This window comes from Monodelphis domestica, chromosome 1 (assembly GCF_027887165.1).
Source record: "Monodelphis domestica isolate mMonDom1 chromosome 1, mMonDom1.pri, whole genome shotgun sequence".
Taxonomy (NCBI): Eukaryota; Metazoa; Chordata; class Mammalia; order Didelphimorphia; family Didelphidae; genus Monodelphis; species Monodelphis domestica.
In genome coordinates, this window is record NC_077227.1 from 100,110,518 (window position 1) to 100,130,432 (window position 19,915).

The following is a 19,915-nucleotide window of genomic DNA, read 5'->3' on the forward strand; positions in this document are numbered from 1 at the left end:
ATAATAGAACCTGCAAATAGATAACTAGATAGGCCTCCTTTCCCTCTTCTGTTGTGCAATGTTAACAGTACTGCCAGTTGTATAGCCAAATAAAATGAGGTGTCTTTTTCAAGTAAGAGGCTAAAATAGTTCCATAACTCTGGTTTTAAAAAAGTGAGGGTAGGGCAGATACCCCTAGGAAGGAAGACACCCCAGCATTCAAGCAACCCAATACATGAAAGGTTTATCTCTAAAGGCTAGGGAACTAGATACATGGATATAGAGTTATTTATAAAGATTACCTATCTTAACAAAGATAAAAGAAAAGCAGTTTACATATATAACTGCACATATTCTCCAATACCCATTATGGTACAATAATTCATTAAAAATTAGATACTTCTAACAAACCTAAAACAGAACAGCAAAATATAAACATTTTTAGAAACAGAAATTACAGTTTAAAATAATTTTCTTTAAGAAGAAATACAAATGAAATTTCTTACCCCCAGTTAATTGCTTCTACTGTTTCAATATCCAAGGGATCCACTGACTGAGGTAAAGCCTTATAAAGGGAAGCAAGTCTGTCTGTCAGTAGTTCACATAAACAAGTGCTCTGGGTAAGGCATTTGGCAGCTGCAGGTTCCGGCAAACTTACTAACAACATCAGACCCTCACATGCCTTCACTGCTATTCGACCATCCTACAAAAAAAAGGGAAAATAGCAGCCCTTCAAATCATGAGTATGAGTTCCAATAAGTAATTTTAGGGAAAGAAATGAACCGTAAAAGAATATTAACACATCTTCTTCTAAAGTAAGAACAGATTTTTAATATTCTAAAAGTTTTATTTCAAACTTTTACTACCACAACCATGCAAGAGGAAAGCCACAAGACTTGTAAAAGACAAAGTTGAACTTACTGGGCTTCTAGTAAGATTTAGCAAAGAATTTACTAAATTGTAATCCTGATATGGACGGACAGTAGAAGCCTCAGGCAATGAAGTGACATTTAGTTGATCCAGTCTTGTAGACAGATCATCTGGTTGATGAGGAAGATCATTTTCTATCTCTGTTGGTTCCATTCCAATGGTACTAGAGAGTTCCTCAGGTACACAGGCCTGCCTTGGATCTGTTGTCAAGGAATCTTGCCCTTTTAATGTATCCTCTGTAACTACATCTGAGTCTTCTTTAGAAGCCAATGATTTTAACTTGTTCTAAAAAGAACAACATTTTCAGTTATACCAACAGCACCACAAACTACAAAGCCTAGAAAAAAAATAATTTTCTATATAATATTTTACAAGCGTAGGTACTACAATAATCAATGAGGGCATTAATGATCTCCAGAAAAAATACTGCAGCATAACGTAATGCCATGTATCAAATAGGTTTACTATACCCCTTAACTGTTTTATGAAAGAAAACCTTAGTACTACCTGAGAAATCTTTTCTGCAGAAACAAGTGACCACTAGTTGGGTATTATTTGGTTTCATTTCTTTATTGATAATGTATATTAGATACACCTAACAGAACAGAAAAAACTTTGATTCTAGGTCCAAAGTTCATCTAGTACCCAACAGACATGGCATCATGAAGGCAATATCAATTATGATTCCAATAAGATCAAGACAATTACATGCTTTCAAATAAGGTTAGGAAATATTAAGTTTTAAATGAGTAGTATCACTGTCAAGATGTTTTCATAACAAGATTTTTGTAGTTATAAAAATGTTAACATTCTTGTCATTTGTACTCTTTTTAAAAGAATAAGAACATAATGGAGGCATTTTACTTATTATCTTTGAAGATTGGATTCCAAAATTTCTGCTATGACAATCTGTTTTCTTGAAACATAAAAAGAAGCCTAAAGTAAAAAATCAACTTTAAAGCAAAGGTTTTCAGTTTGAGTACATAAATGGGTGAGGAAAAACCATATTACAAACACAAATTAGAATCCCTCATAAATTGTCTTAGCAAGTGACTAGCAAGATTTTCCTTTAGCTGAACTAAAATCATAATACTAATAAATTTTTAATTAATGTTAGAAATATAGCTAATCATCAAGTATCTTGAGAAATCAAGCTAAGAACATATGAATTACAGGGCAACAACTGCAAAGAAAATAATAGACTAAAAATAGCTACTACCTATCAATGAAGAAGTATTTATTAAGCATCTAATGTATCCATGCCAGGCAATTTTGACATAAGTAAAATGAAATAATGACCATTTGCAATGGGTTTATATTTTAATGGGGAAAACAACATACATATAATAAACAAAATTAGAAAAAAGGAGAAATATATACAAATTAGTTTAATACAAGGTTGTTTGGGAAAGAGGGCATTAGGAATTGGGAGGATGAGGAAAATGTTTCATGCCAAAAGAAAATAGTATCAGAGCTCTATTTAAAGGAAAAGAGACTCTATGAGGTTTAAAGGTAAGGAGTGAATTCCAAGAATGGAGAACAGAGATAATTCAAAGACCAGGAGACCAAGATAGAGTGTCATGTGTGAGGGACAAAGAAAAGGTATAATTGGCTGGACTGTATGGAGATTTTGGGGGGGAATAACAACTGATGAGGCTGGAAAAAAGTATAGAGACATGTTATAAAGGTCTTTAAAAACTGAATGGCGGAATTTGTATTTTAGGAAGCAATGAAGTTGGTGAATAGGGGAATCAGTCAGAAAATAGCATACTATATGACCAGCATATACTATTCTGTAGAGAAATCATATGCTATCCTATATATGACTAATAATTCCTGAAGAATATATATGACAAAAGGAGAACTCTTAGCAAAATAGGAAAATGAATACTTTATAGTAATCTAAAAATTTGTGGGTTTATACTGAACTAATAAATAAAATCAGAAGTTTGAGTGTGTATGTGTGTGTGTGTGGGGGGGGGGGGTAATAGAAATTAATTTGATTAAAAGAAGAAAACCAAGATGACAGAATGAAAAAGAAAAGGAGAATTCACAACAGGTGAAAAATAACAACTTAAATGATTTTACCCAATTATATTCTAAGAAAGAAAACCTAAATTAAATATATTAATATTTTTTAAAATACCGAGGTTAACAGAAGAAATAAAGAACTTTAAAAAACCATTCTCAAAATATAAAAGGAATCACAAATGAACTTCTAAAGGGAAAAAACTCAGATGGATTTAGATGGGAATTCTATCAGACATTAAAAACAATTCTGATATTTACATAAACTGTTTGGCATGCTACCAAATTCCTTCTTTAACAAGAAATAAAACAGACCAATATTTCTAATGAATACTGAGACAAAGAACATAAGCCATACAAATAACAATGCCATGAAGGTCATATGATTATATCAATAGATGGAAAAAATCTTGACAAAATGCCTATTTACATAAAAATCACTAAAAAAATCACAGGAATAAATTTGTATTTACTTAGTAGGGAAAATGGTATAGCTAAAACAAAAAACTAGCATTATCTATAATGGAAAATGTGAAAAGTCTTTCCAATAAGCTCAGAGAGAAGTATGTATTTATATAAATATACCTACTCTAATAAGATAAAGTAATTGAGAGAATAATAAGCATAGGCAAAGAAGAAAAAAACGTTTTTTCCCCAACAGCATAATGACTTAGAGAAGCCTAGAGCATTGACTATGATTAATGGATAAAAATGAATAACTTTAGGAAAGTAGCAGAATAAAGTGACCTTTATATAAAATTCCAAAGTAACTCAGCAGGGGTTTATACCCCAAAGAGATAGTAAAGGAAAAGACTTGTACAAGAATATTCATAGCTGCGCTCTTCGTGGTGGCAAAAAAATTGGAAAATGAGGGGATGCCCTCCAATTGGGGAATAGCGAAACAAATTGTGGTATCTGTTGGTGATGGAATACTATTGTGCTAAAAGGAATAATAAAGTGGAGGAATTCCATGTGAACTGGAATGACCTCCAGGAACTGATGCAGAGTGAAAGAAGCAGAACCAGGAGAACACTATGCAGAGACTGATACACTGTGGTACAATCAAATGTAATGGACTTCTCTACTAGCAGCAATGCTAGGACAATTCTGAGGTACTTGGGAGAAAGGACACTATCCACATTCAAAGGAAAAACTGTGGGAAAAGAAACACAGAAGAAAAACAACTGCTTGATCACATGGATTGATGGGAATATGATTGGGGATGTAGACTCTAAACAATCACTCTAGTGCAAATATCAACAATATGGAAATAGGTCTTGATCAATGACATATAAAACCCAGTGGAACTGCGTGTTGGTTATAGGAGGGGATTAGGGGGAGGGGATGGAAAGAATATGAATCATGTAAGCATGGAAAAATATTCTAAATTAATTAAATAAGATCTTCCAAATTAAAAAAAAAAGTAACTCAGCAAGAAGATAGAAAAAGAAATTTCTTTCAAAATAATTATCAAACATATAAAATATTTGGGAGTCCATTTATCAAGAAAAAATAAGAATCATAAGAATACAACTAAAAAAATGTAGAAATAAAGGCAGATTCAAATAATTGTAGAGATGTCAGTATTTCATGGCCAGACCATGCTAATGTAACAATTTTTTAAATTACCTAAATTATAAATCTAGTATAATAGCAAGCTCCTACTTTAGAGACAGATAAATAATAATGACCAAATTCAGCTAAAGCAGGGGATTTTAATCTTTTATATGTCCTAAACCCCTTTGGCTATCTGTTAAATCCTCTCCATAAAGAACTATTATGGTGGTAGGGAAGTTCAATTCACAACTCTAGAGGAGAATGATTCCAAAATATCTACAAGCAAAGCCTTGGGTGAAGAGACCTCATTGTAGGCATGAATTCAAGAGTTTACAAAAAAATTTAAAATGTTCTTATAGAGTGGTTAGAGGAAAAAATGGAAAAGAGATAATTGATAAAAAAAAAATTTGGAAAAGAAGTACAAAATTGTACCTAAACAACAAATGCCGTGAAAATTAGAATGGACCAAATAGAAGTCAATGACTCTATGAGACAATGAGAAATATGAAAATAAAGTCAAAAGCCTATGTATTATTATTATTATTATATATTAGAAAATATAACATATAGCAAAAACTGGCTTATAAGGAGGGCAAAAGAGAGAAAAAATTCAAGAACTATTGAACTAGGCACACAATACGCAGTAGTAAAGGACTATTGTAATGTAGTGTTTGATAAACACAAAGATCCTTAAGCTTTGATGGTAAAAACACAACCTTTGACAAAAACTGCTGGGAAAACTGAAAGGCAGTTTGACAGAAATTAGGCATAAAACAACCAACATTTCATACCATATACCAAGATAATGTTAAAATGGATAAATGATTTAGACAAAAGAGTTACAATATAAGTAAATTAGGGGAGCATGGAAACATATCCCTTATCAGATCTATGGATAAAGGAAGAATTTATGACCAAATGAGAAAGAGGATTACAAGAATTAAATAGCTAATTTTGATTACATGAAATTAAAAAGCTTTTGCACAAACAAAACTAATATAGTCAAAATTAGAAAGAAAACAGGAAACTGGGGGAAAATTTTATAGCAAGTTTTTCTGATAAAGGTATCATTTATCAAATGGGTGAAATTTATAAAAATAAAAGCCATTTCACAATTGATAAGTGGTCAAAGGATATGAATAGGCAGTTTTCAGATTGATTAATGTGACAGAGAAGGAAAATAACACGCTGAAGGAGAATGTGAAAAAATTAGAACACTAATGCACTGATTGTGGAGTTGTGAACTAGTTCAACCAATCTGGAGAACAACTGGGAATTGTCCAAATTGTTCAAAGGGTTATAAAACTGTACATATTCTTTGATTCAGCAATTCCATGCAAGGTCTAAATCCCAAAGAGATCAAAGACAAGGGGAAAGGACCTATTGTGATGACAAAGAACTGGAAGTTGAGGGGAGACCTCAATGAAGAATGAGGACTGGCTAAACAAGTTGTAGTAAATTACTGTAATAGAATACTTTTGTTCTATAAGAAATGACAAGCAAGATGCTTTCAGAAAAACCTGGGACAACTTATATGAACTGATGTAAACTGAAATGAGCAAAACCAGAACATTGTACACAGTAACAGCAACATTGTCTGGATGACTAACTATATAAGACTTAGCTATTCAGATTAAGAAAGTGATCCAAAATAATTCAGAAGGACTTCTAATGAATGCAGTCTGAAGCACACTTTTTAAATTTTTACTTTTTGGGGGAGGGAAGGGGTTAGTCTGTATTTTTTTTTTTGTAATATGACTAATATGGGAATATTGATGACTTTCCATTAATAACCACTATCAAATTGCTTGCTTTCTCAAAGAGGGAGCAAGGAAGGAATGGTAAAGAATTTGAAACAACATTTTTTTTAAACATGCAATTGAGAAATAATTTTTTTTTTTAAATCATTGAGGGACAGCTAGGTAACACAATGATTAGAGTGCCAGATCTGGAATAGAGAGGCCTTGGATTCAAATTTAACCTCAGATACTTCCTAGTCATGTGATCCTAGACAAGTCACTTAAACCCAGTTGCCAATTCCTTACTAATCTTCTGCCTTAGAATTGATACTTAGTATTGATTATTATTACTAACATTATAATATTAGTATTACATCTAACCAAACTAAGTATAATCCTATAGAGGGAAAAATAGTTAAGTGTTTTTTAAAAATCATTGAACTATATGAATGTCATCATATTTTCAAGAAATCTGAAAAGAAAATTACCTACATTTCTTAGAACCAATGGCCAAAGGGTAAATAGAAAGAATCCACTTGGTCATTTTGTGAAAAAAACTCCCAAAGGAAAAAAAAAAAGCTTCAGGAACATCATAGCCAAAATCCAGTTTTCAAGTCAGAGAAAAAAAATACTGCAAATAGCAAGAAAAAAATAATTTGAGTAGCAGAAGCCAGCTAGAATTATACATGATTTAGCAGTTACCACTGTAAAAGAGTTGCGAAGTTACATTCTTCCAGAATGTAATATATATAATATCATATATATAAGGCTATATATAAAATATAGCCTTACAGCCAAGAATAACTCACTCAGCAAAATTGAGAATAATCCTATAAGGGCAAAAACATGATCTTTAATGAAATAGAAGACTTCTAAGCAATTCTGATAAAAAGATCAAAAACTTTGAAGTTCAAACAAAGGAGTGAAGAGAAACATGAAAAAGAAACATGAAAAGGTAAACATGAATAAACAATGATAAAGGACTAAACCAGGACATTAACTGCTTATATTCTAATAAAGGGAAATGATACACATATCCTCTCTGATGCCTATCATCATCAGAGATCATAAAAGGAGTCTAATGTGGACACAGTCTAGGAGTAGTTCTAGTTTGTATAAATGATCTTAAGAGAAAAATGAGGGGAGAATTAAGAGGGAAAGGAGAATAAATTGGGCAGGAATGGAGAGAAAGAGAAAATGAAAAAAAAACAATGTGCATTAAGTACATTCTGTTAGTATCATTAAGTTGGGAATAAAACAGAAAGTATCAAATAAAAGTTGTCTTAGTAACTGATAAAACAAGTAGTTTAAGCCTTTAGTATTTTCAAAAGCAAAGTTCTCTTAAAATTATTAACTGAAACTAGTGATGTTATCTTTAGCTATAAAACATAAGCATAATTTGAAGGCTGACATCTTAGTTACATACCTCAAGAAAAAAATTGACCAAGTAGGGATCTTGCTTCAATTTTGCACACACTATACAGAGAAACTGAATTTCTTCATTTTCAGTTGGAGTTGCAAGGACTTCACCACAAAGTCTGATTAATTTCTGTTTAAATAAAAAGGAATACTCTTGTATAATTTATGTAGAGGTGGATTAAGATAAGAATTTTTTGATACTTCAAATATTTATATGCTATGCAAAGCCATAAAGTGTAGGTTATGTAGATAGGAAAAATATTCTAATTTTCTTTATGTTTTTCTTAGTATCTTCAATATTTCAAATAAAAATCAGTAATTATATCAATGATGAATGAACATGTAAACATATATATTCATATATTACATATAGCTGATATTTGATTAGATCTAAACATTTTCTTTTAAAGATAAGTTCTTGTACTGTTAGCACCTTTGAGCAAATATTTAAAATAATTTCTATACCAAACCAAACTAAAACAAATAATTTTATGTGAAAGGGGGAAAAAATACCTGCACTGGTCTGTGTACATTAATATGTGGAAGTAGTGGCTGCCGGATTTTTCCTAAAAGTTTAGTATAGAAAGCCAATACTTGCTGTTTCATTCCTGGGGGACACTAGGTACAAACACAAGAAAAAGAGAAACATGATAAAAGTACATTTAACTGCAAAGTAAAGAAATGGGAAAAAGAATTTTCATAAGTTTATTATCTTCTCAGAATCATAGTATATAACTAGATAATTAAAACGTAAGAATAAAAATGTCAGTCAAGTATCACAAGTTTATATTCCAGAAGTAAAATTCTGTATCAGACTACATAGTTTGTGAAACTAAAGACTCATAATTTCTAAAAGCACATGATAAAATAATGGTGAGATCTAAGTTTACTAAGAGCAAAGTCAGATTATTTATATTCAAAGTGTTCATCTTAAACATTTTACAACTAAAGAGGCACATAAATACTATTTAGTAATGGTTGGAAACTTCCTAATGTGCAAGATATAAACAAATGAGATTCTATGGCACAAATTATATCTTAATGGACTAACAATTATACTTGATTTAAATTATTTGTAAAATGACATGCACTGCATTTTGTATAACTAGTAAAAATTTTAATAAGATCTTTGAAAATATAAACCCAAATCAGATGTATTAAACATAGAATACTGGCTAAAAATGAAAGGAAACTGAGAACTGACACTATAGGATCAAATGAGTGAGGAATTAATGAGATATAAGATATAGGTCTCTATAATCAATGCCAATTATACTGCCTTTCAATGAATATTTTATAAGCTTCAACACAAATATTTATCAGGAAAGAATATAAACTATAATTTGAGGGACAAAAATATATTTTCAATAATTCATAAGTTGCTCTTATTTCACACTTATATGTGAATGTAAATCATTAATAATATTTATACTGGTATAACCCTTATTAATTTGCTCAAGAATCCTTATCTTTACTCAATATATATATTTTTTAAACAGAACAGTGAAAAATGAGTTAAAGAATACTGGGCATAACGAGGAAGAAGTGGAAATTGAATAATTAAGAATTGAACAAGACAATATAAGATATTTAGCACTATTTATATAACATACACACATACATTAAAATTATTACTAATAAATAAACCCATTTGAACTTAAAATGTTTAGGAACATAAGGAAATTTTATTTCCCTAGCTGCTTAAATATAATTCATAATTGAATTCTGAGCACAATGCATAGATAGAAGCAAATTACAAAATTTTATCTTAATAGAAGAGGACTAGCATCCAAGCCATTATTGAAAAGGTAAGGAAATCAAAGGGTAGATTATCCTTATTGGTGTAGCAGGGTCAGCCAGTGCAAAAGCATACCCCCCTATATGCTACACCGCCTTCTCCCCCCAATAGCCAGACTCCAAACCAAGTTTCCTATCTCATCTCCTTTGTTTACTGATGATTCCTTCTGGGTCACATGACCTTTTGAGACCATGCACTGAGAGATTTAACCCCCTCAGCTCTAGAAGTTCCACCCTGAGGCTCAATTTATCCTGACTGGTGTGTTACATGACACACTAAAATTAGGTGGTCCTAATAATGCTTTACAATCTACAGACCATCTTCTGACCATTTGTTTATCCTGCTACTCAATCTACCTGTTTACGTTAGAATTTTAGATATATTTAGTGTATTATCTGTTATTCTGGAGTTTTAAAATAAATAATCTCTTCTTACTATAGAAAACATGTAATCTACACAAACAAATGAAACAAATGACTATTAATTTGTCTTATCAAACTTGACCCATGAAAGTCACTTCACATTCTGATTTCACAGTATAGGTATCCCTTCCACATCATGACTTTTCCTATAGCAGGTTCAATATGTTGAGTTGGCTTAAGAAAATAAATGAGAATTTGGTGGGGAATTTTTGTGGAAGCTGCAGACAATACACAAAGGTCTGATGATGACAAAGAAAAAGCTTAAAAACTCAAAATACATAAAATACATATACGGTATTATTCAATATCAACATATTTTATCTTTTAATATTGTAAATATACACAACTTCTTTTCTAAAGTTCAAGTAAAAAGTTACTTTGCAAAAAAACCTGATAGCCAGTAGACAACACACATAAAGGCTAGAAATGTTAACTTTGACCTACACATACTCTATAACTAAATACTTAACCCAAAGTTTATAATAAGGTATTATAAATATCCCATAAAAGAAAAAGAAAAAATTCAGACTTCTTCTCTAGTCAAAAAGAGGGCAAAATTTTTTATATGGATTTTTTCCAGATCTCAGGGAGCATCATGCCCCTAACCCCCGAGATGTGAAAGTAATTTCTGTATTCATAAAGTCTGATAAAATGCATCAGAACAGAATGATGAGTTAAGAACTTACATCAGCTTTCCCTAATGTGTACAATGTTTCCAAGATCTTATGATGAAGTAAATATTCCATACAAGGCCCAGTCTCTCCAAATTCACGTTCATTTTCTTCTTGTACCAAGATAACTAACATTTGTTCCAGATGAGATGGAATATTTGTATCCGTCACTGGAGCTTTATCATCTAAAGAGTAAAAACAGTATCCACAAAACTTATACATTAAAATACACTTATTTTTAATCGTATTTTTTTAACCCTTACTTTCCCTCTTGGAATCAATACTGAGTATTGGTTCCAAGGCAGAAGAGTGGTAAGGGCTAGGCAATGGGAGTGAAATGACTTGCCCAGGGTCACACAGCTGGGAAGTGTCTGAGGCCAGATTTGAACCCAGAAGCTCCAATCTCTAGGCCTGGCTCTCAATCCACTCAGCTACCCAGCTGCCCCTTTAATCATATCTTAAAATAGAAAATACCAGCATTTTCTACTGCTATTACGAATCTATACAATCTGGTAGAATATAGATCATAATTTGTATTTTCCCTAAAAATAATACCTTCTACAACTGAAGGACTTATGACAAAAAATGCTATCTACCTCCAGAGAAAGAACTGATGGAAGTGTGAGTGCGAACTGAAGGATAGTACTTTTTACTTTATTTTATTTGTGTGTGTTTTTATTTTGAGGTTTTGGTTTTATATAAATATTCTGACAACCTGACCAATATGAAAATATGTTTTGCATGATAATACACTCATAACTCAGATCAAATTATTTGCCATTTCAGGCGGAGATAGAGAACAAAGGGAGAGAAACAATATGGATCTTATAATTTTGGATAACATATTAAAATTGTTACTACATGTAATTAAGAAAATAAAATATTTAAAAAATCATTTTGTCATAATCCTGTTTTAAAAATCTATCCAATATTATGGATTAAATCTTGTTCATTCAAAATAACCAACATTGAACCCCCTTTGCACTTACCATATTCAAATTTGTTTAACATTTATCTGTATGCTTACTTTATCTCCCCTAATATAAGGTCAATAGGATCATGCATATCTCTAGTAGTAAAATGCCATATAGTAGGTGCTTAATAAATTCTTCTTTAATTATAGAATTGCAATGTATTTCCCACAAGATAACATGATTATAGAAGAAAAGAGTAACATCAGCTCAAAAACTTCCTAAAAAATAAAATAAAGTAAAATAAAATGTTTAACTTAGCCATAGTTTGGACAACATGACTTTTAAGATGAATTATGAAGAAGAATTGTGAAGCTGGGTTAGAGTACTCTTGGGATGGAGGTAGGAAAATAGAAGGGAAAAAAGCTGGGAAGAAGATGAAAGCAGTGAGGACTACTGGGTTTTATTCTTTGTATCAGTTGCCTCACTCATGGCTGAAATGGACTCCCTCCTCCTCACATTCACCTCTTTAAAATGTTTAATTTTACCCCCTTCAGAACTCAAGTTAAGTGTCTCCTCCTAAATGAATTCTTCACTGATCCACTCAGCTTCTACTACCAAAACTTTCTTTACAAAAAATACATACATCTTATTTTCCTCTAATAGAATATAAACTACCTGAAGGTAAGGACTGTTCATTTTTCCTTTTGTGTATCCATTGCCTAGCATAGTCCTTGGCACTTAAGGTGCTCAATGATCAACTGAATAATATAATAATTTTCAAAAAATCTTGGCCTGAAAAATTATTTATGAATTTCCTAAAAACTCACCACACAATAATGACTATTCAAAATGGGACTATTTGTTATTTATCATTGGGGGGGGGGGGGGGAAGATGACTATTGGAAAGATTTCTTAATGTTGATAAATTAATGAAAAGAAATTTAACTTAAAGACTGTCATGGAGGGGGCAATTCAAGAGATGAGAACAGTTATCCTGAAAGGTAGCAATTTGTAATAAATATTTCTGTACATGTCTCTTCAGATTGAATAGAAAAAAGGAAATAAAAAAATTAAGTCTGACACTAGAGGGCACATTTTCAATCACAGAAAATAAAGAATGAAGGATGATATTGACTACTTGCCTTTGCTATGTTAGGACACTTTCTAAAATGTGAATCAAAGCAGAATAAGTTGTTTTTTAAAAAACTCTCTTTGGAGATAATAAGGAAAAAGACTTGTACAAGAATATTCATAGCTGCACTCTTTATGCTGGCCAAAAATCGGAAAATGAGGGGCTGCCCTTCAATTCGGGAATGGCTGGACAAATTGTGGTATATGTTGGTGATGGAATACTATTGTGCAAAAAGGAATAATAAAGTGGAGGAATTCCATGGAGATTGGAACAACCTCCAGGAAGTGATGCAGAGCGAAAGGAGCAGAACCAGGAAAACATTGTACACAGAGACTGACACACTGTGGTGCAATTGAATGTAACGGACTTCTCCTTTAGTGTCAATGCAATGTCCCTGAACAATCTGCAGGGATCTAAAAAACACTATCCACAAGCAGAGGATAAACTGTGAGAGTAAAAACACCAAGGAAAAGCAAATGCTTTACTGCAGGGGTGAAGAGGATATGACTGAGGAGAGACTCCAAATGAACACTCTAATGCAGATACCAACAACATGGAAATGGGTTTGAATCAAGAACACATGTGATACCCAGTGAAATTGCAAGTAGGCTATGGGAGAGGGGGGTGGGGGAGGGAAGAAAAGAAAATGATCTTTATTTCCAATGAATAATGTTTGGAAATGACCAAATAAAACAATGTTTAAAAAAAAAACTCTCTTTGGGGGGAAATTATGTAATGAAAAGAGATCCCAACATTTCATAAATTTTGTACTAATTCAAAAATTACCTGAAGTCTCTATGTAGTAATGGGTAATTGCCTTCCAATGATAAACAAAATCTTCTTGTAAAGGAAGAGAAGGAGCAAGCTACAAAAGGAAAAGAAATATCTTATTTAGAAAATGGCATTATTTTATTTTCCACAAAATGAAAAAGAATTTTAGTCTATTCATATATAATGGCATATAAAATGTGTTATTCTAAATGGGCCTTTCTCTAGGGCAGGTATTAAAATGAATCATAAAAATCTCAAAGCCAAGAAAATATAGTAGAATTTATATAGAAGGTAGAAAACATAAATTTATCAAAACAAAGATCATAATTTAGCATTGCTGTTGGACCATTATCTTTTCCTTGTATGGTTAAAAATTTTTTTTTATTAATTAATCTACTAGTAAGAATGTGTTGTGATTGATATACCCACCCTTGTTTTGCCAAAATCTATTTTAAAACTAAGTCATATTGATATTTAGTATCAGGAGAATGAAACTGTATCAAGGGAACTTTCTACTTTGGACTTTAAAATGTAAATGTAAATTTAAAATGTAAAACATCCACATCAGCAGAAAAGAATGTATAAATCAAACTAAGCAATCAGATCTAAGGTAACACTTTCACAGATATTTAAAACTAAATCTTTCCCGTTTTATGCTACATTAGATATTAAATATTACATATTTTAGCAAACTCATTTTAGAAATGTTATCTTATGTCATAATTTTATATTTCAAAAGGATATTTTCCATTTCTTCTTTGAAGTTTATTTGTATTTTAAGGATCAGAAATTTTTTGCTTTATATATGATAGCTACAGAATCTCAGATTGCTACTAACATAAAAATATGGGTCAAAACAATTTGGACTCAAGAACAACTGACCCAGATATTTTTGTAATATAGTTTATAGTATATAATTATTACACAATATATTTTGTGATGCTGGGAAATAATTTATCACACTTTACAAAAATGTTTATAATTTTAACAACACAGAAAAGGCAGAAAATCTGTTAGGTTTGACTCAGAATAAATAGACATATAACTTAGAAATTTAAGACTGATAGTAATTATACCATGTCATTCTGAAAACAGCATTCAAAATTTGATACTATTTCTGTCCTTATTTTTAGGGATGCTAATAAGCGTAAGAATAGCCAGAGAAGCTTTGAAATTGGTAATACCAATGCCAAAATGAATGCTACACTACATAATAAAATGCAAAATATCCACATATTTCTCATGTTTCTAAGTTTCTAATACTTTAAAAAAACTATAATTTTCCACATACACATGTGTACATACACACGCATGTGCACATACACACTCATATTATGAGACAGGGTAGTACAATAGATAGAAAGCTTGGTTTCACTCCCTATCTCTAACACAAACTGGCTCTGTGTTAAAAAAAATCACTTAATTTCTCAGGGTTCTAGGCAACTCTCTTAAAATTAAATTACAAATAAAGTCTTGACTTGCATAGGTAGAGGAAGTTTCCTTATCTGGGAGTTCTCCATATCAAAGAACTTTCAGGTCTAGTCCATAACTCAACCCCTATTTATATATGCTACTCAACAATGTCAGATATTTATTGTGTGTGACCTATTTATTATTTTTAAATTGCTTAGCAGAAATTAAAAACTAAAAGGATTCCTATGGATCAATTTCTATGCTAAAGAGCTGAATCATAATAATATCCTACATTTATATTCTGTTTTAAGGTTTGTAATACATATCTTGATTCCTACAACCCAACTCTACGAAGTATTATTATTATCCTCATTTTTAAAATGGGGGGACTAAAGTTCAGAAAAGCTAAATGATTTAGCCAGCATCTCAGAGTCAGATAATTCTAACAAAAAGCAGGTCTTAAAAATAATTTGCCCACAATCCTCAACTTTTATTAACTCTAGTCATTCTTTCTCTTTTTTTCCCCCTTTCTACTTCCTCTCCTAAACTTAGAGATCTAAAAGAAAATAAATCTATTCTATAATATAACGATTTCTATAAAATCCTTTTTCTTAAAAGTCATTAAAAGTTTATTAAAGATAAAAAATAAAAACATGCATTTGGAAATGTCTTAAGTAAGTAAACATAAGAAAGACTGAGGACATATAGGACATTAATTATAAAACAAATAAGGGAAAACAGAAAAGAGCACTTAACTGGGGAAAAGTTAACAATGAGACAGGACATGCTAAAATCTTATTGTGTTAGGCTCCAACACCTATTTTATAAAAGATTTTTCTTCAAAATATGCATATTTCCCATAATAACTGTAGTTTCATTAGAAATATCTGTTGCATGTATACCACTTGACAGACCTCAAAAGTCTGTCTGTAAGTCACCTTTAGTGGCTATTACAGCAGATACATCTAGATTATTCTTAAGGATTTAATGTTTTTATTTCATTTTTAATTCTTCAGAGAGAATTCTGAACAAATTTGGAAATAATGATAGATGTATCAAAGGATACAAAGGATACAACTTTCAATCTTTTTTACAGGAAGGGCCATTGAGAATAGAGTTCAAAATTGGGCCTCTGCTACAAGTATAACCAACATGAATCATGTTTGCTTTGTAAATAACTCTCTTTTAGGAGTGAAATTTGTAGCAAAAAATTTATTTTAAACAGAAAGTTAAATAGTTCCAAGTAGCTAACAGTTTAAATTTTCAGAATTTCAAATGAAAGATTAGTAAGAGGAAGCCCTAGTAAATTTACCTATTTCATTGCTAACCCTGTTGGCCCAAACATAGTACATTTTGTTTTGCAACTTGACTACACTGATCATATATCAATGTTAACAGTTCAGTGTCTAATATAATCTCTTTTCCCTCTTTGAACTATTTGTTGACTGCAAGAATAGTAAATTAGAAACTTGGAATTAATCATTGCATAGAAACTTTCATTCTTTCACTAAAAAAAAAATGCAATGGGATCAAGAACATTCTTATTTTAAGTTCTGCTTAATATCATTCAGATCAACTGCAAAACATGCAGCCTGGGGGGGTGGGGAATTTTTATAACCTTTCCTTCAAACAAAAATTGCATTTCCTTTAGGATAATAAACACACTTTGATAATAAGTACACTTGTGTTTGTTATCAAAGTTAAAAAAAAAAAGATTTCTCCCATTAATATAAGCAATGGTGACACTATGTTTTCTATCACTGAAAGAAATTAGAGGATTTGTCCTAACCAAAGTTCTTAAAAAAATCTTTCTGTGCTTTCCTCTCTCCCTAGTGTTATTTACTTTTCCCTAGCTCCTTAATGTTCTTCCTCTGTCTTAAAGACCTGTCAATTCTCTCCAATCAAGCTTATAGAAAGACCTAACTATTCCGGCCAATGATTTCTCTCCTTACTTGTAGCATTCATATGACTGAATTATATGCCTTCTTATATTATAATTGAATTTTATAATTTTATGACTCATATGACTGAATTATATGCCTTCTTATATTATAATTTTATTTATAAATTCAATTATAATATAAGAAGGCATATAATTCAGTCATATGAGTCATCTATACAATAAGATAATAACCTTAAAGGCAGGGGACTATGGTTTATGTCCTTGTTGTGATTCATTTCAGTCATGTTTAACTGACTCTATGTGACCCCATTTGGGGTTTTCTTTGCAAAGATACTGGAGTAGTTTGCCATTTCCTTCTCTACAGATGAGGAGACTGAGCCAAACAGGGTTATGTGACCACCCAAAGTCACACAGATAATAAGTGTCTGAAACTGGATTCCAGCTCAGGTCTTCCTGACTTCAGGCCCAGCACTCTATCCACTAGTCCACCTAGCTGCCTTTTTAAATCCAGAACAATAATTTTAGAGACTATTGATCTCAAAAATCCCTAGTTCTTACCTAACTGGAAAGAAATAAGATTTTACACAAAAACATCACAGTTCCCCTTAATAATGTCTTGGGGACATTACCCTATAGGAAAATGACATTCCTTAAAACTAGAACCAGACTAGCAAGGAATTTAAAGCAAAGGAGGAAAATTAATTTCTCCTTTTAGACAGCAACTCATATGATACATTCCACAAGTCACTTAAAAACATCTCCGATATGTGGCATGTAACACTGACCCATTTCTCTAGCAATAAACAAGGAATTGTATTTTTATAATGGATGATTCTTACTAGCTGACAGAAACTAGTTAAAACTGAAGAGGGCTAGGTGGAATTCATTTAAAGGATTTTCTGTGTCAATAGATTATTTTTTTTTTCAAAACGTTAGAATTTTCTCACTTAAATTCAAAATAGAATACTTTATTGTATTTTTTTTTGCTTGTTTAAAGCCCTTACCTTTCATCTTAGAATCGATATATGTATGGGTTCTAAGGCAGGAGAGTGGTAAGGGCCAAGTAATGGTGGTTAAGTGACTTGCCCAGGGTCACACAGCTAGGAAGTGTCTGAGGACAGATTTGAACCTAGGACCTCCCACCTCTGGCTCTCAATCCATGGAGCCACCCAGTTGCCTCCTATTGCTAATTTTAAAATATTGATCTTTGCAAATATCTTAGTTGAATTTTCCCTTCTGTAATCTAAGGTAAAACTAAATTAGAAACCTTTACTAAAATTTCCATTTGCAAACTATTTTAATACATGTTCACAAATTGCCTATTTACCCTAATGATTCAGCAAACAGGAAAAAAAATAATTTTAAAGAGATGGAATAAAGAAATCTGGGAAGTAATAATATCAAAAGGCCTAAAAATGACTAAAACTATTCAGCACAGCACTAAGAGAAAAACAATGCCATTTCCTACTACTCTATACATATTTAGTTAGTATCTTCATGGAACCCCTATAATTATACTCTTGGAAAGCTGCATTCAGGCTGAATCACATGTCAGAGGGAAACCATAGAAAAGCAACAGAATAAAATGAGCAAAGAACAAAGACTATTTGGAGGCAGTTAGATGGTTCTGTGGATAGAGAGCTAGACCTGTAGACAGGAGGTCCTGAATTCAAAATATTGCCTCAGACCCTTCCTAGCGGTACCACTTGATCCCAATTGCCTAGCCCTTACAGCCCTTCTGCTTAGGAACTAATACTTAGTATCAATTCTAAGACAAAAGGTAAGGGTTTTTAAAAGAATAAAGACTATTTTATGGGAAAAAATATTCTAAATTAAATTAATACAGTTTGGATAAAAAAATGACTATGGAAGAAAAATTCTTAGAATGCTGAAAAGGAAGATACATTAAATAGTGATTACACCAAAGACTCAAATTAAGATTTAATGTCATATTTCATGAGAAGCTGGGTAGAGAGAGAACTGTACTCAAAGCCTGGAAGACTTGATTTCAAGCGGTCTTCTAACATATACTGACTGTGACCCTGGGCAAATCTTTTCATTTTCTCAGGATTCTAGAGAACTCTCTAAGATTATTATAAGTTGCAGAGAAAATGCTGACTTGCAGTGGTAGAGGGAGTTTCCTTACTTAGGAGTTCTTTATTAATGAAATCACAGGCCCAGTTCCTATTCCTTACCCTGTAATATTCAGGATAAAATTTTAAAAGAGCAAAGTTGTTCTATCTTCAAAGAAGTAAATTCTAATTAACTTTATTATCATAGGAAAGTAAATAGAGAAGATGATACTGGCTCAAAATATGAATGCCAACTCTACAAAATGTTTTAATTCATGGGACATTTGTTCCTAAGATCCCAGGAAAGAGTTTGTTGGTTTCCATCAACAATTCAAATGAATCTAAAGAATTCTATCATAGAAATACTCACAGCTTAGGTAATTTTGTGGATGCTAACAACATTTGCAATTACAGAAGCTGAAGTACAAAACTTCCACCTTAGGATAGACTAAAGTTTTACTCGGAAAGAGGGAAGAAAGGTTAGTCTTCTACTCCTTCCAAATACATCTGGCATTCATATCATCCTTGATAGATGAGCAATTTGAAACAATGACAGATCTCTTATTTTCAAAGATCTAAAATAAAAGACCATATTAAATGTTGAATTTTTTTAAATCCTTGCTATTCTAAATTGAATTTTAAGTAGGTTTGGGATATAACACAAAGAATGATGTTAATAAGCAGCCTAAGTGGGGTGAACATAGAAAATTAACAATTGTATACTAGACTTGAATTTCTCTTGTATTCTCTAGCTTCAGTACTATTAACTTGAAAATTTCACTTCTTCGTGATCTCCCAAGTTTTCCCATATGTGCTTCCAACAACTGTCGATTTAAACTCACTCTACAAAAGTTGTGCTATGGTGTTATAAATTTTGTTAATAAGCCCAATAAAAAGAATATAACTATTGAAAAGATTATGTTGATAATTAAATACCCTGTCATATAATGAATTAAAAAATTACGAGTTATTTTTTAAAAATAAACATGGGACTAAACTATTAAGATGAGAACTACTTTAAGTTGGGGAAAATTAATCTAAACATTATCAGCTTTAAAATAGCCCAGAATAATTTAAAAAACTAACAAGTCGCTGTTACATTTTCTATTTGTTCATTTATCTAGTCTCTTCCTTCCTTTTTTATTTAGAGAGCATCTTCATATACAT

At 31.6% G+C, this 19,915-nt stretch overlaps 1 protein-coding gene across 2 annotated transcripts in view; it reads right to left on the minus strand.

The window, feature by feature from the left end:
- The window catches only part of FHIP2A (FHF complex subunit HOOK interacting protein 2A), a 46,405-nt gene that overhangs the window by 25,266 nt on the left and 1,224 nt on the right, over nucleotides 1-19,915 (minus strand). For both annotated transcript variants that reach the window (XM_001368228.5, XM_056803704.1), the window contains exons 2-7: nucleotides 13,376-13,454; nucleotides 10,559-10,728; nucleotides 8,166-8,270; nucleotides 7,660-7,782; nucleotides 901-1,194; nucleotides 486-682 (exon numbers count right to left, since the gene is read on the minus strand). In XM_001368228.5, coding sequence (XP_001368265.1) covers nucleotides 486-682; nucleotides 901-1,194; nucleotides 7,660-7,782; nucleotides 8,166-8,270; nucleotides 10,559-10,728; nucleotides 13,376-13,454 — 968 coding nt within the window. The remainder of the gene's footprint in view (nucleotides 1-485; nucleotides 683-900; nucleotides 1,195-7,659; nucleotides 7,783-8,165; nucleotides 8,271-10,558; nucleotides 10,729-13,375; nucleotides 13,455-19,915) is intronic.